Consider the following 17,481-nt stretch of genomic DNA (forward strand, 5'->3'; position numbering starts at 1 on the left):
ACATGAACAAAAAGGTTCCCACTTTGCATTAATGAAGTTCTGTTTGAAGAGGACTATGTTAATGCAAACTAGGAACCTTTTCTTTCATGCCCGCAGCATCCACATCAGGGAATTACAGCAAAGCACTTTGTTGGTAATGGTGCCTTTCCCCTCAATGTCACTGCTTCAAGGATAAGCTACCGGTTGGTCAGCAATGTTATGACTGTTCAGTGGTCATTGTGAAATGTATTGATGGTCTCATTCCAGTTCACAGTACACGGATGTCTACATCACACTAAATAATTAGTACTAAATGGTACCACTATTGGCAATCGCTGCTCAGACACCAAAGTGAGCAATGGAGATGGGACATTTTTTTAAAGGGATCCTAGTGAGATGAAAGCTGGTAGCATTTTGCTTTTGTTTCCATTATGAATGGAATGCCTGGCATGATTGTAAGTTTTAAATGTTTTTGAAAAATCATTTGAAATTCCTTTTATTGTTTGATTTACAGCTTTCCCTTGATATCTTCCAGTATTTAGTTAATAGTTTAAATTGGTTTATATTGTCACATTTCCAGGAAACAGGCAGCACTGTTTGAAAAAAACAGGAAATATGCAACAATTAAATGCATTCTCTTGTTTTCTGTTAAATAATGCCCAGTCTTTCTTTCTTCCTTTCTTTCTTGATTCCTTCCTTCCTAGCTCCTGGTTCATTTTTCCACCTTGTATGTGATTGTATTTCCAAAGTATGGCAAAGGCACTTGGAGCTTCTGAGTATCAGTTACCATGTTTTAAAAATTAGAATCTTACTGGTGACCATGCAAGGATGTTTTTTGTTAGGACTAACACAGGATCATCTGATGTGCAGTTTGAATGGCTGAGAATTCACACTAGGACTTACTTGTACCTGTCAGCACAGGCCTTCCCCCCCTCCCCCCCAAAAAAAGTACCTTTCAGAGCTGAAACCAACCATTTGCAATCAAAAGAGAGATTAAGTCTTAGCATCCCTTGTCAGTCCTACCATCTAACATAGCTGTGACCAAGAAGCTGCAGTGGATAAAGGAACGGTCATGCTTTCTGGAATGGCTCACAAACCTGAGTGCCTACTTCAGGCAGACTGTCAAAAAAGCAGGGCAGACAACCCAAACTGGTGCTGTGTTTGATAATTAGATTTCACCAAGCCAGTAGCAAATGTGAGCTCCCAGAGTACTACAGTAGTATTTTATAATAGAGTCACAGACAGTCCCCTTAAACACTCCAGTCTATCTTGCCACCCAGGCAAGCTGTACTATGTGGTAAATGGTCACTTACACCAAAAATTACAAAACATCCAGGTTGCACCAGTCACTCACCCAGGCTGATTTGCATCCTAGATCTCACCTCAAAGGCAACGCTGGTAGCCACGTCTATAGTAAACTAACTGATGGGTTTTTTATCTAAGAAAAAGGATTGAGAATTATTGAAAGGTTAAAGCAGGTAAAAATGCATGTACAGATGAGCCACAGTCTATAATTTCAAAAGGTCGCAGAGATGTAGTAGTCTGCCAGTTTCCCAAAAGTCTTTTAGGGATATGTAGAGTAATTCTGGAATCTTCATCTTCTTGTTCAGTTATTCTGCCCTATTTGTGAAGAGCAGGCATTAGCACCTTCCTGTTACTGTCCTTCATTTGCATTACCCAAGGCTTCTTTCTGTTTGATGATAGATATAGGGTATATACAATGTAAATGTTTGCTTCTACAATCTAGCAGGATTCAGATAAGTGAAAACTATGCATGCAACAGTCCATTAGTTTATATGAAGTTTAAACGACAAACATATTCAACAACCACTTAGATCTATACTAATACACAAGTGAATTGGCCTGGCTTCCAGCTGTGAGTTTGTCAATTTTTACCTGATGCCTACTGCCTTGGTCAGAGCTGGCACCAGCATTACAGGAACCAAACTAAAAGATAATCTCCAGAATGATACAGAAATTAGTACTTCAGAAAATCTGTGCAATGGCAAAAGATGGAGGACAAAACTGATTGCTTACTCACCTGGATTTTGATTTGGTTTTTATCCTGCTTGATGTGCAAGTTTTGTCAGTGTATATTAATTGCTCATGGTTTGCAGTGCTTCATGGGTGGGAGCTACCTTCCAGTTAAATGTTCCATCCAGCTAACATGCTACCCCAACCTGCAAATAATGAGTTTGATGATCTCTGTGAATTGTGTTTGTGTTTTGTTTCAAGGTGATGATACGATGACCGGAGATGGGGGAGAATACCTTAGGGCAGAGGACCTGAAAGAACTAGGTGATGACTCTTTGCCCAGCAGTCAGTTCCTAGATGGTATGAACTACCTGAGGTACAGCTTGGCGGAAGGCCGATCTGACAGGTATTTTACCTGAAAATTATATGCTTGTATGATAATTTAGAGCATAATTTTATTGAATAGTTAAGCTGTCGGCACAGACCTTCTCAATGTCTTTCATTCAAAATAACTATACCTGTTGACCTTTCTCTATTGTTTACATATGATTCCCTCTCATTTCTTTAATTATTGTCACATCTTAGAAGAAAGGTGTAGTCAGATGGAAAGTCATGGGAAGAAAACTATCAGGAATTAATACATTTGGTACTGGGGAAAAAAGAGCACATAACTGGGTGTGACCTAATTTTCTTGTACACTAATGCTGTACATGGTTCTAACACCTCCAAGGCCTAAGGAAGAGTCTGTCCAAGATTCACAGTAGGGTGCTAACCCAGGTCATGGTTTGAGAATAAAAGCAATGTACTGGTCTTCCTTGTTGTGGCCACGCAAACGAGGAGTGATATTGGCTATTTGGTCATCCCTGCCTCCAGCTGACTCAGATCAGAGGGTTCAGAGTCAGAGGATGGTTGGCACAGATACTTCAGTGCTACAGTAGGCTGCTCCTTTCTAGCCTGTTACCAACCACAACATAGAACAAGAGACCCCTCATTGGAGCTATCTTGCACAGATGGGTGTTGTAGCAGGGGTGTGTTAGTGCTTAGGGAAGTGTACCAAATTTAGCTCTGGAGAAAAAGAGATTTCAGATAGAAATGACAAGGTTAGAAAGCACACAGAAGGACCATTAGTCTGGCAATGTCCAAAAAGGTTATAGGAGGTAGAGATCACCACAAATGTAAAACTAAGATGTTTGTGTGTTGTGATATAGCTAGGGCAGAGGACAGTAGGAGAGTGGTGGAAGGGAGGTATGTGAGCCCTAGAATGCTCAGGGCTCTGTTCCCAGTTGACTAACTAAGAGACATTACAGGGCAATTAGGAGCAGCTGGAACCAATGAAGGACCAGCCAGGTGCTTCATAAAAGCCCTCTGGCCCAAACAGTCAGGGCGCGAGCTGGAGGAGTAGGAGTGCCGTGCTGTGGAGTGGATAGGAGTGCTGACTGAAGTGGAGGAGCAGATCAGAGTGCAGAGTCCTGTGGACAAACGGAGGTATCCGGCTCGAGGAGCCAGAAGGAGGGGGAAAATTAGCCCAGGGGAAGACAGTGCAGCTGGGAACACGGTGCCAGCAGCACATAGCTGCCTCTCATAGGGCCCCTGGGCTGGGACCCGGAGGAGCGGGTGGGCCCGGGTCCCTACCCCCCTCCTTAGGGAAAACGGGGTGACTGGAGACGCCCTGGCCCACTACAGGCAGTAAAAGCGTGGGACCCACTAGAGGGGAGCCGACAGCCTGCCACATGGTGTATACCCACCCACCATTTGTGGAATAATAAAAGATCTGTATTTCTAAATTTCTATTTTTGTATCAAATGTTGTCAAACCAAAGAGAGCAATAGCCCTCACTCTTTGAAAAGGTTTATTGTAATTCACATCAAGTCACTGTAATCCACATTTCAATAGAGATCAGTTTTCAAACTTTGGTATTTAACTAGTGAGAATAAATGTGTAATCAGGTACTCAAATTAACCGATGGACATCCACGTTTCTAATTTAGAGTAAATGCCCAAATGGATGTCCTAGTTTAGCCATTCGGGTTTGAAAATGACAGCGTCTAATATAAATTGCTTGTGTCATTTCCAAATTTAGTGCATTCAGAGGTGGTATTTCCTTAAATAATGTCTGTGTCAAGATTTTGGACTCTCAAACAATTTGCAACACACATCACTGTCCAAGGTTATTTGTTATTCCAGCAGCATATAGGATCTTATCCAAAGCCCAGTGAAATCAGTAGAGTTGTTTCTGTTGACTTCAATGGGCTTAGGATCACTCTTGGAACAAAAGAAGCCAGGAAATGACTCAGATTGTATCATAGGATGTCTAAATCCTTTGGCATTTAGACCTTTCAAACTTGGAGCCTTTGTTGTTTTCTACAGTGCTCCAGTAAATCCAATGAATCGTACAATACAGTGGTTAAAAAATCAAAAAGATTTCACTACAATCTGCTCTGTTGGTGGTGACACTGTTGGTTTGTTTTTTCTTTTGATTTTCAGTGAGTTGTATGAGAGTGCTCACATAAATTAATACAGTTCTCATTTATGCCAGTGTAAGTCTTGAGTACATGCATAGATTTCAATGGATTTACACTGGTACAGCTGAGAGAAAAATCTGGCCCACTGTTTTCAGTCTGAAAATTATTTCCCTGTCCTGGATGTGATCTGTTCAAATGGAAATGAAGCAAAAGGACATTCGGGAGGAAGAATCAAACAAAAATGTTCATCTTCCGAGCTGCATCTTTCTGCTGCTCCGTCACTAATACAGTAGGGTCATTTTCATGGGAAATACTACTAAAGCTGCTTAAATAAAGTTGTTTTGCTGCAATGCCTGAAGTAGAGACAAATGCAGCAGAGCAAATCATTTAAGCAGCTCATTTTCATGGATTATCATACATATAAAATTATATTTTAAAAGCTTATATTTTTCTTTTGTAACCATATTCCCTGTTTTTTATTTCTCTCTCCCCATCATTCTTTTTAATATGCTTTCATTAGCACTATGCCCAGGTAGGTATTACACAGCATGTAAACAATGTCTTCCCCAGTACACTCGTACAACACCAATCACTATTCATCCATTTTGCAGGCCTGCTGATGGATCTAGGAGGCTTATGTACTTGAACTGTTTTTTTTACAGGGTCAGAGGAATAGCATTGCTATTGGAGTTAGTTATTTTCTCAGACAAGAGAGATGACCTGGTCCATAGTGGCATATAATGATCTGACAGTTATCCTAGGTTCAGGAAAGGCTCAGGATGACAAGGGCTAGTGTCTTATAGAAATATTATTCCTTGTCTCTTGAGGATGCTGAACACATATAGCGGTAGCTTTTTAGTGAGCATGTTCTGTCTAAGGAGTTAGCTGACTGCCTCCCCAAAAAGGGAGGAAACAGAGAAGGGTATGCATCTGGTGTCTTTCTTAGTGTAGACGTATGAGGTGGAGGGAAGGAGGAACACAGATGAATGAAAGGGAGGAAAACAATAGAGTAACTACACTAGCTGGCTTCTCACTCCTTACATATAGAACAAGGGCTGGTTCAAACGAATCTGGGCCCCCTCCAAAGCCCCCATCTGTAAGGCTTGAGATTTGGTGTATGACCTCCTTCCCCATCCGCATCTCAGCTTACCTCAAACAGATCTGCCATGTCATATGGGAAAGGTTTTCTATCCATATGTGGGGACTTATTAGAGAATGTTTCCAAGACTGGTTTATATAAAGTTGCAGGAGGCTCGAGTAATTTTCACAGAGTGCTCTGGCAAAACAAAACATTTTGTATTTCTCATCAAGTGTCACCAATGGTAAATAATACATTTATCTTCTCGATTGGTCACTGGCGGGGTGAGTGGAGTGCAGTGCCTTCTGCAGTGGTGAATTTGGCGGCATTATCGAACCATCCATGCGGAGAGCCTATGTTTTAGGAAATTTCCTTGTGCATCTTGCCTCTTATTTAGTGTGACTTTGTGATAGTATTCTTGAAAGCCTATCAAAAATAATAATTAGTGTACGTGCCTCTTAATCAGCTCTATTCAACACCACTACCATCAATAGTGAGGTCCTGGTTCCCGTAAGGACACTTACTTGTAGGTTTACACCGCCTAGCATACCTCAGTACCAGATGCTTTAGCAATCTGGTTGTCCTTTATTTATGCAACTGATATAATCCAGAGAAGATGAGCAATGCCATCTCAGTATTTGTCTTAAACAAAATTTTAATGGAAATATTGTACTCCTAATTCATCACAGACCTCAGTCACGTTTGTGTAACTATCATGTCTCTTGGTAATGTCCATACTCTCTATATATTGGGCATATATTTATGTACATCTACCATTCACTGGGCAAGTTCTGTTAGTTGTAATAGTAATGTCTCATTATCATATGAGAATGAGGACCAAATCACTGTAGGGTATGTCTGTGCGACAGCTGGCAGCCCAGGTAGACAGACTCATGCTAGGGGCCCTGAGCAAATGCTCTAAAAATAGCAGTGTGGACACTGTGGCTCCAGTGGAGACTTGGGCTAGTCACCTGAGCTTAGACTTGGGTTGGGAGGGCTTGAGAGCTCAAGCTACCACCTGAGCTGCAACGCGTACACTGTTATTTTTAGTGTACCAGTTTGTGCCCTGCTGATGGGAGTCTGTCTACCTGGGCTGGGAGCCTAGCTCTCATCTGCAGTGTAGACGTACCTTTAGAGACCAGCAGTTTCCTTCTACATGTTTCCTTTTGTTCAGTAGTGGTCTGGTGAAACCTTACATTAACTGCCTATCATTTGAATGGCAAACCCCTTGCAAGAATTGCATGGCACTGTAAACCAGCTCTGAATGTTTCAAGCGTTAAAGCAAATAAAGGATAGTGGTGAAAAATGGAGCTTGCTACTGATGTTTAATTCTGAGATAAGAATGAATATTTCCTAAAGTAATGTTATTATGGAATGCAAGGTGTAATACTACAAAATATCTGCAAAACTAACATACGTGTATTCAAAATGACCTACAACCCAGGCTTTCTATGATATATGCTATTGAAAGCAAGTTATACATCGACCAATATTCATAGGGTGAAATTCTAGCCCCATTGAAGTGAATGGGTGTTTTGCCATTTCCACTGCCTTCAGTGGAGTCAGAGTTTCATCCATGAAATGTATAAAAACCACAAAATGGCATACATCATCCTTGCTCAATTCTGTTTGCCCACTCAACAGGAGTGAGTAATAGCTGATGACGTGCAAGTGAAATATCATTAGTTTTTTCACCATCACTATCTTGGTAAGAGTGGGCGAGAAGGTATTCTGCACAAATTTTCATGACAGTTTGCCAACGTTGATATTCATATAATATTTTCATCATCTTTTTATCGTCAGTTTTGTACAATCCCTTTAATATGGTAGGCATGCAAAGGAAGGGCATTGGTAGCTCTCTTAATTTTATGTATTGCTAATGTAAATACACCAAGTCATTTCTTTGTAAAATACAGATCCTGCAAGAACCTATTGGATGCATGTAATTGTATACACTGGCATTGAACTGGATCTGTTGGTGCAGCATTTTTGTTTGACTTTCAATCGGTTTACATGTAATAGTACTTACTTCAATCTAATGTATATAATGTACACTTAATATTTAAGATGATAGTTGAAAATCAATTAGCCCATTTTAAACCTACAAATATATTGAATTCTTATAGTACATGGAGAAAGAGGACATTCACAGTTAATTAGAGTAAAGCACTGATTAAGAAAGAGATATAAATTAACCGCTGACCAACCAGGTGTAGAAGGAAGCTTCCCATATGGGCATGTTATTTCAAAACTGGTCATTATGGGGTTTCTTCCATCTTCCTCTGAAGCATCTAATACTAGCTACTGCCAGAAAGTGGGCTAAGTGGCCCCTTGGTCTGATCCCGTTCAGCAACTCCAGTGTGCTAGTGTTTCTACGCAATCATGTACAATAGCCACACAAGTGCAATCCAGGAGAATATAGCGAGTTCTTACACTTACATATAATGTGTCCATAGCTGCATAGAATAACAACAAGGAGTAAGGGTTTGAGCTGTTGATATTTTGCAAAAAAGCTCGTACATACTGTTGTCTGTAATATTTTAAGGATAAAAGTAGTACTACTTTGGGGTAGACACCCCATATTAGCTTGATATGTGTCTGTTTGCTGGGGTATTTTTGTTTTGCTTTTTTGGATTTTGCTTTGAGCTAGCAGATATTGCAATTACGTTCTGAGCTGGTGCTTGGAAGCAGCTTATTATTGCCTTCCATCTTCCATTGCTACAGCAACCAGTTTCCTGTAGTGCTGCGTGTACATGCAAAGGAATCTGCACTCACATTTTGGATTGCTGTTTTAGAGATGCAGTAGGCATATGCAGGAGGCACTTTGTTTTACATAGGAAGCACGTGGCTGGCCACAGTTCACTTTGCTGTGTACCTTCCAGGGGATAAAACTGAACCTTACTCATTTATAATTATAGTGAGAGTGGATCAGAATGAAACTTCAGAGGGACTCATTTCAGCTTCTCGTCAGATATTTGCACCTATATTTTCCTAGACAGTTCACTTATATTAATGAGCAGGAGAAAGAACTTCTTCAAAGAGCCTCAGCAGGAATTCCTGTTTAGCATGAGGGAAGCAGTTCAGCCACGAAGCTAATTTAAAGCATTGGTACATAGAAAATAAACTAGGTCGCGATCTAGTTTAATCTCTTGAGTTCTCCTTTGAATCAAATTAGAGGAGTCAGTCAAAAGACTTTGGTTCGACTCCCAGTCAGAAAGTTTGCGTAACAGAGTACCACAAGACTCTCTTTTTTTCCCTTGCTATTTTATACTCCCCCTGGAAGTTGCATCATATTTGCTAATAGCACGCTTTTTTCACTCTTCTGCTTGGTCCACCATCTCATTTTCACAATCTCTGCTGCTGATATATTGCCATGACATCTGCCAACCTACCAGCCTGCGGTCCTTCAGTTCAGACAGGTCCCACACGTTGAGCCATGCCTCCTACCCGAGGGACAGTGCCATGATCGATGATACAGTCATAATACCCAGCCATCAGGTAAGACCTTTCTCTTTATCTCACTGATCAGTTGCACAATATGCATTTATTTTAAATATTCAATTTTGCTAATATGAAAAAAATCACTGAATGGATTCTACTAACTGTATGATGTAACGTGTATTGCAGTGCTAATTGTACCATGAACGTGTCTAATTTCAAACAGCTGTTAAATAAACTAGTTTATTGTTTTTTAACCAGAAATGTGTGAGTGCATCTACAGTATATGGCTTTCTAGCTCTTCCCATTGTATCTGATTTTTGAGCAATGTTAATAGGCACTGGGTCAAATGTTTAATTGCTGTAAATGAAATCAAAGGAGCTTTGCTAATTTACACCAGCTGAGGATCTGGCCATTTTTTAAGAGCAGTCAAGTCATGTAAAGAGGTGTCAATTTGGTAACTCCCAGTGTTCTTGTTCACTGGGGCCAGTTATATTTGTGATTGCTTTGAAAATGCACAAAGTGTTACAATAACGTGCTTGTAATATTTTGATGTCGTTACTGCTCATTTTTATTGGTTGCCTTTTTTTTTAAGAAGTGTTAATCGTTTTCAGCCCGGCTGTACAAAAATAACTCTCTCATGTTTTGTTTAGCTCATTGTTTTTAAATATGAAAATAAAAATTAAACAAAGGTTCTTCCACATACCCAGGTATCAGCTCTGGCCAAGGAAGCTGAAAGGAATTCCTATCGCATAAGCTGGGGCCCTGAACATTTGGACAATGTGGCTCTTTCTTCCAGTCCTATCCATTCAGGGTGAGTAACCCAATCCTTTGATGGTGTACTAACAGGGGACAGAGTAACAGAGTGAGAATAACTGAGCTCCCAGATGCTTGAGCCAATGCTTAACTTGGAGTTGAATTTTACTTCATTACAATCTCGTATTGAAAATAAATTATGACCATTTAAATTCTGCCAGTCAGAAGAATCTGAATATGGGCCTGATGCATTGACCACTGAAGTCATTGAGAGTCTTTTTCATTGAGTTCAGAAAGCATTGAATCAGGCTTTATATGAGGGATTTTGCCTGATTACTATTAATTCAAAAAAATAAATGCTTGGGTTTTCCAGAGAGAAAAAGCATATCATGCCTTTTTTGTTTTCACTAATAATGGAGAGCAAGGGCCTGATCCTTCCAAGTGATGGACACCACTTGTGAGGTCAGTTGGAGTCATTTGACATCAGTGGGAGCTCAGCAACTTTGAGCCCTCAGCACTTCCCTGCGGCAGCCCTCGACAGAATGAAATTGAGAAGGGGAGGCTGTGTGAACTGGCAGGTGCTTTTTGCAAGAATAGTAAACAATGCCCAGAGCAGCAATATGTAAGGGAAGATGTGAAAAAATTCTAAAAATGGCCAGGACTACAATCATAGTCTTAAGAGACTGTCTCTTCTAATGAAGCTTATCTTTCTAATAAATAAAGAGAATAGTGGCTGTTTGTGTGATGTAAAAATCCAGCACAGTAAGTCATGTTTATTGATAATCAATTAATGTTTTTAAATTATAGTCCTCCAAGTAACATTCAAGCAGCCTTATGAATGTTTTGATTTACACATTCCTAACCAGTTACCTTCAGCTATCCCCACAACTGATTATTTTTTGTTAGCATTTTTATTAGTATCAGTTTGGTAAAACATGAACAACACAGAGAAACTAAACAAACTATACTTGGCCAAATCAGTGTTTATAAAGGTTATTTTCTATGTGCAACAAAATTGTGGTGGTGTTTGCTTATTTGTGTTTTGGGTGACCTCATTTCTTACAGTTAGGTTCATGCTAAAATCAAACCCACCAAATTTTACAAAGCAAGTACATGTTCTATTACAGATTGGTGTAAAAACATTCAGATTATGGTGATTTCATAATGAAGTGCTTTAATACATTAGCATTTCACTTCTGAAGATCTGAGTTCCACATTGCATTACTGTTTATCACAAATGGAATGAGTTTTGGTGCTCTCAAATTATTGAGGACCAAACAATTGATGGTCCTGGCCCAGGTGAGGACTAATACTGGAATAACAGTGGGCTGTGGGTTAGAATGACATGTATTGATAGAGGGGTGGATGAGAAGTCAGCTGCCAGCACTATATCTGACTGAGCCAGTGGTGTTAGATTCTCGTTTTGGCTCTAAAACGAGAGCCAATGAATCAAAAATAAGTAACTCTGAACTCTTATGTAGAGAGTGAGTGTCAAGATTTAGATTTTAAAATTATTCTGGCAGATAATTCTAGCAATTGGTGCCAAATAGGTAAAGATCTTTTTTCCAGAGGACGTATGTTACTTTTCACTACACGACAGTTGAACTATCCAGTGATTGCACGTGATAAGTTATCCATTTTTTATAACTGTGATTTTAACATTCACTGGAGCCTTCTCATTTCGCACTTTCATTCAAATCGTAATCAGTGATACCTTAGATCTTTTGTATGACCAAGTTTGAGTTCTAGGGTCAGGAAATTAAATGCAATAGAAACAATCACCTCTATAAAGCCATGAGGAAAATAATTATATTTAACATAAGACAGAGGTGGTATTAGCTGTTACTATTCTGTTTTTGACATATACCTGATAATATACCAATAAAATATAATACTAAAAAGGAGCCTTCAAGAACCAAAATCCAACCCTTGAAAAAGCCCCATGAAAGTGTATTCTTACCTTGCACTGATTTATCAAGAGAGATAACTTATCTTCTGTATGTTAAAGGGGCACATTTGGATTAAATCATTGTGTTTAAAAAGCTCGTGATAATCTGAGTTCTAGTATTAACATCTTATTTTAAAACTGAAGCATATTTAAAACTCTGCTTCACTTTAATCTGTTAATACTATTTATTTAATTATTGTATTTCACTTAGTTGGAATAATGAAAACATTTGACATTTACATTGTTTTCCCACTACCTGAAATCATCCGGCTGTCATGCACTAGCGCACTGCTGCAATATGTGGCTTGTAAACACTATAGGGGAATGTTAAAATCACCAAAGAAAACTTTTTGTTTGCAATTTGAAAACAAGTATTATGGAAGTATTGATTTTAGGTTGTTTAAAGCATGGGGTTTTATTCCAAGACACCACAGGAAGAAAGACAAGACACCAGGAATATGATTTAACTAGGCTGAACTTTATTAAATAACACAGCTGGAATTATCTGTCAATAACTTGTCCAGTGCAGGTTATTCCTTTTTTGTAATCTGTTCCATGTGAGGGAGGACTACCGTCAGCCCTCGACCCCTCCATACATCGGGGGGGAGAGCTCCCATCAGTTCTCCTCCTCCAAGTGCTGGGACTCCACCATCCTTCTCTCATATGAGGGCTAAGGAGTTGAGGAGAGGGATTCTCTCCTTGCTGTCCTGGACATTAGGAGCCCCAACCCCATTCCCATTTTCTCCTAATCTGCTTCCAATCATGATTTACCATGATTAACAAGCACCTGTACTGGCTACCTGTCTGGTTCTGACAAAATTAATTTTACAACTTAGTCTACCCACCAAATCACTGGGCTGCAGTGAGGAAGGAAAAAAAAATATCACACTGCTCAGGCTAATCTGGCAGTGAGGGAAAATTCCTTCTGGACTCCAAAAACGTGACTGGCTTGATGCATATAGCAGGCCGCAAAACCCCAACCCCAAGAAGGGAAAGCTTTCCTTGAAAGTGCAGAATGGTACCTCTGGGTGGGAGGAAGGGTTTATAAATCCTACTTTGGATGCACAGGAGCCAGTAGATTTACATTATACCCTTCTGTGTAACAAGTCAGCCAAGTATTCCTCTTCCTCAAGAGGATAGGCTGAGTGCTCACAAGGGGAGGAAAGGGGCTGTGGGGCAAACCTTTAAAGACCAAAAGGTTTTCTTTTCCTGCTGGCCTAGATACAGCTTCCCACAACTTAGGCTGTGGATGGTGTGTGTGTTTGTTTTAACCCTACATTTGGGGTAAATCTACCTCACTCTGTCCTTTATAGGCTCATCAGTGATATGAGTGAAGAACAGCAAAACAAAGGTCAGAGATTTTGGAAGCCATCTTGGAAACAAGAAAACTCTCTCCTTCTATGGGAGCTGAAACCCCAATAGTGTGCAATAATTTAGTGCAAAACATTTCCCAATTATTCTGCAGAGTTAGTATTCTCTTTATATCTTAATAAACAGGTTTAAAGGGAAAAAATCTGCCCTGTTATAATTTTTCATTGGGAGGAAATCTAACCACCTTTTGAGCCCATCAACATTTCAGGAGATATGCATGAAATGACATGCTCATCAAAGTTAAGATTATTTCAATATGTTAGAGACTCTTGGATACTGAATGATGAGAAGGAAAAGGCATATCATTTTTCTGGAAATGCTAGAGAATATATTCTTTTTTATTTTTTTTAACTTCCTAGCTAAATGTTAGGAGAGACAAAGGTTTTGGCCAGTTGGATGCAGGTCTGTTTCAGTAGTTTTAGTCATGCAGTTTTCATAATGTTTTCATTCGGTTGGAAAGTGAAACACAGAATCTGAAGAACTCTTTCCATTTGTAGTTTTTAGATATTGTTTGGCAATAGCACATTTTTCATCTCTCAGTGTGGTACGTAGCATTAAATGCAACTGGTATGGTTTTAAAGTACAGTACATATGCAGTATTATTACATTATACTTGTTTGGCTGGGTTCTGGTGACATGCAAGCAACTCCAGCTTCACTCTTCTGAAGTATGAGATTACCAGAAATCTTCGACAAATATGTATTTAACAGTTATCTGTAAACAGAGAGGCAATGTGGGCAAGTGGTTAGAGCATGAGACTAAGAGCCAAGATACCTGGATTCTATTTTCCACTCTGTTATTAACTTGCTCCTGTGATGTAGGGCAAACTGTCACTTAGGGCTTGTCTACCCAGTGATTTAGTGCACAGCAAGCCAAGGTGTGAATCTACAGTGCAGAAACTGACCACGTGGACCCTGCTACAGTGCACTAAAAGTTCCCTAATGTGCTTTGATCTACTACCATTTCAAATAGCAGTACGGCAAGGTGCATTACAGAAATTTTAGGGCATGGTAGTAGGGTCCACATTTTAGTTAGTGCATGGCAAGCTACTGCACACTATACACATCAAGGCTTGCCACGCACTGAATCACAATGTAGACAAGCCCTTAGTCCCTTTGTGCTTCAGTTTCCCTTCTGCAAAATGTGGATAATAATACTTACATTTTATATTGAAAAAATTGGAAATCCTCAGATGAAATGCATTGTATGAGTAAGTGTGCTATGCATTATTTTCTATTATTTATTACATATGCATGTACATTTATTAAATAGGCCTTATGAAAATACAAGTCTGAATGGCTAATAAACAATCCATGTGTATGTGTATGTGTATCAAAGCTAACGTGCTGGGGTTTTGTTACGGATTTTATCCTCTTGGAAATCATTACTTCCATCAACGTTATTAAAAACAGTAGAGAATTAGCAGCTGAAATTGACAAATAATTAGAGTTATCATTCTTAGCTGTCTGTCTGCAAAAAAGGAGATTGGATCATTGCTAACAAGGTAAATGAAATAAATGTAAAGCGTTGTATTTTGAATCCCTTACATTGTTTTCCTTAGTGTGACATTCGCTTCCTGGAAATAATTGTGGAAACAGGACCTGGCAGGTAGCAGCTCAGAGTCTTTTTCAAATGAACAAAATTAAACGATATCAGTATTCATTGAAGCCTTTAACAGGTTCTTTAAAACAAAACTCAGGTGTGTTTCATTATGGGCAAAATTCTGCTGATGTCAAAAGAAGGAAATGACACTGGAGACATCCGTAATAAGAAAATGATGTCAGAAAAGTACATACTTGACCATATAATGTATAATCTGGAACATAAATGCCTAGAAAATAATAATTAAAAGTTTAAAATGTATCATTCTGGGGGGGAGAATGAAAGGAGGACCAGAAATATGTTGAGGTGGGGTAAGCTGGAGGGCAGAAGATTCATAATAGGAGACTTGAGAAAAGAGGGTTGAGACTGAGTCTTAGCACTTGTGGAATCTGAGGTCACCAGAATCTCTTCATGAAATTATATTTTATACATGTAGATACAGTGTCACACATGTTATGCTGTGGGCCCAATTTTAAAATTTGGTTTTCTGATAAGTATTCAGGAGTCCAAATGCCCAACTGAGGTGTCTGAGTGCCAACTTGAGCACTCCAATTCAGAACTGGGATCAAGGCACCCATGTAGAGGGGATCTGATGACATCCCAAATCATTCTAATTTTGCTGTTGTAGTAACCCATGATATTTATATATGTTTATATCCCATACTCACTTTTATCCTCTCCTCATATATACTGTATATATATTTATAGTTATATATTTAAGTAAAAAACCTTTTCTGTTTTCTTCTTATTTCACTTAATCCATTCTTTTTTTGTGCTAAATGATCTATTCTGTTTCAGCCGCTCCTCTCCATGTCTTGATCATGACAACAGCAGGTGAACATCTGCATAATTCTATTAATATGTGGCTTTCTTTCCCCCCTCCTTTTTTATCCTTCTCATTTACCTCACTTCAGGATGCTTTAGTGTGTTTGTACCATACTTAGCTAAAGGGGAAAATGTCTGCTGTTAAACGCAGTCTTCTTTTTTTCATCAGACAATAAGTGTTCCTTTTCTCCCAACTGCGTTATTCACCTTCATCAGAAATACGCTTGATAAATTGTAGGCCTAGTGTCCAATCTTAAGGCCCAAACATTCCCAGATTCCTTACGGTTGGTCTATGACTAATGTTAAATTTTCTACAACAGTGACTTGAATTGGCTGTTTTAAAGTTCTATTAAATAGTTATGGATTTAAATGGCACTTCACAAAGTGAAGCTTTTTTGCCCAAGTCAATTTCATTACAAGGCTGTTATAGAGTTGTTTTGTGGGCTAAATTCTCCCTATTATTACCCAACCCTATTGAAATCAGCAAAGCGGTAACAGTGTAATAAAAAGGTCAAATTGGTCCTGTATTCTTAATTTTGTTTGATTGTATTGGTTTAAATTGAACCCTTCGTGTTGATGCCAAGTGTAGTGACTATGATTAATTTTTTGCTGAGCCACTGACATGCTCGGTGCTGCACAGAGCATAGCAAATGACGCAGTCCCTACCTGAAGGAGATTGTAATCTATAAACAAATTGTCTGATGCATTCATTCATTTTATTTTAAACGTCAATGTAATGGCTGTTTAAAGCTACTTTTAAATTCTCAGATCAATAAAATTATTGGGAAGGAAATTTCAAATATCAATCCTCAAAATCATTTAATGGGATGCACACCAATAGTCCTGCTCCTGGTGTAGCATAATAAAAGTATTATCATCAGTGAAGGGTACGTTACTGTAAGGCTTAAGTAAATTACAGTTGTTTCCAGATGCCTTGCAACTAAAATCATGTTTTTTGTCCTCCGGGATGAATTTTTTTCCGTACTGTATATAGCTCAGTTTTTGGCCTGATTCAATGTTCCTTGAAGTAACTAAAAAGCCTTCAACAGGCATTGGATCAGGGCCTGGATTCTTAGTATCTTTGAACTCAAACTTTGGATCAGTTTTCCTTTCCAGTTGTGAACTTGAGAATTGCTGAAGCGCCCTGATAAAATTGTTTGTTCCTACTTTTTTCCACATTCTGACTAACTCTGAATGCTGCTATCTCCTTGTTTTCCTGTTTCTTATATATTAGTTAAGCTGACTTAGATAGAAGAGTACCTAAGTGTGTCTGTGGTAGATATAGTTCAGTGATGACTGTTATAATTGTTTCCTGCTATATGATAAGAAGCATGTGCCTTACTAACTCAACTGAATAATCATATCTGAACTGACTGTCTAAGCAGGGTGTATTGCTATTGCATTTTCAGTTTTTATTTGATAACATTAACCACAGCCTTTTTTAGAAAGACTCTTCATGGAGCTGTGTTTGCATGGCTGTTCAAATGGTTCTACAGACGGAGATTTGCAGCGGAGTCCTAGCCATCTGGTATTCGTTGCTATCTGAAGAGACTGTAACTCTTTGCAAAGTAGTTTACAAAACAATGACACTTAGCAAAGCACAAAAATCATGTCTTATCTTCCGCCCAATATAGATCTATCCATTCTTTATTTCCTTTTTTATTTCTCTGCTGTATTTTAAATAGTTTCTTGTCCTACCAAGAAATAACTTAGGTCTTGTTCACATGATCGTTTAACATGCAGCAAGCTAGGCTGTGAATCTGCCCCACACTAGCCTGCCATTTTCTAACTGTCCATGCAGACCAGTTAATGAACATTAACAGTTCCTTAGTGTGTTTTGACCTACCTTGCTTTGAAATTGTAAGTGCACCTCAGCAGGATCCACATGGGTAGTTCTTGTGTAGCAGGCCAGTGCAGGGTAGATTCAACCCCCAGCTTGCTGAGACTAAATGTTCATGTGGACAAACCCTTAGTGTCACTGCAGAAAGTTCACAATACAAAGATTCATTGGAACCACATTTTAACTCTTCATCTTTCAAAGATAGGTAA

General features: G+C 39.0%; 1 protein-coding gene across 5 annotated transcripts in view; it reads left to right on the top strand.

Moving 5' to 3' along the window:
- Positions 1–17,481, top strand: part of ANK2 (ankyrin 2) — a 272,410-nt gene that overhangs the window by 182,335 nt on the left and 72,594 nt on the right. For all 5 annotated transcript variants that reach the window (XM_067558657.1, XM_067558653.1, XM_067558655.1 and 2 more), the window contains exons 23-26: positions 2,215–2,359; positions 8,888–8,990; positions 9,641–9,744; positions 15,406–15,441. In XM_067558657.1, coding sequence (XP_067414758.1) covers positions 2,215–2,359; positions 8,888–8,990; positions 9,641–9,744; positions 15,406–15,441 — 388 coding nt within the window. The remainder of the gene's footprint in view (positions 1–2,214; positions 2,360–8,887; positions 8,991–9,640; positions 9,745–15,405; positions 15,442–17,481) is intronic.

The sequence above is a fragment of the Emydura macquarii genome, unplaced genomic scaffold (genome assembly GCF_026122565.2).
Source record: "Emydura macquarii macquarii isolate MOO-44397 ecotype Brisbane River unplaced genomic scaffold, CSIRO-AGI_Emac_v2 contig_2171, whole genome shotgun sequence".
Classification (NCBI taxonomy): Eukaryota; Metazoa; Chordata; order Testudines; family Chelidae; genus Emydura; species Emydura macquarii.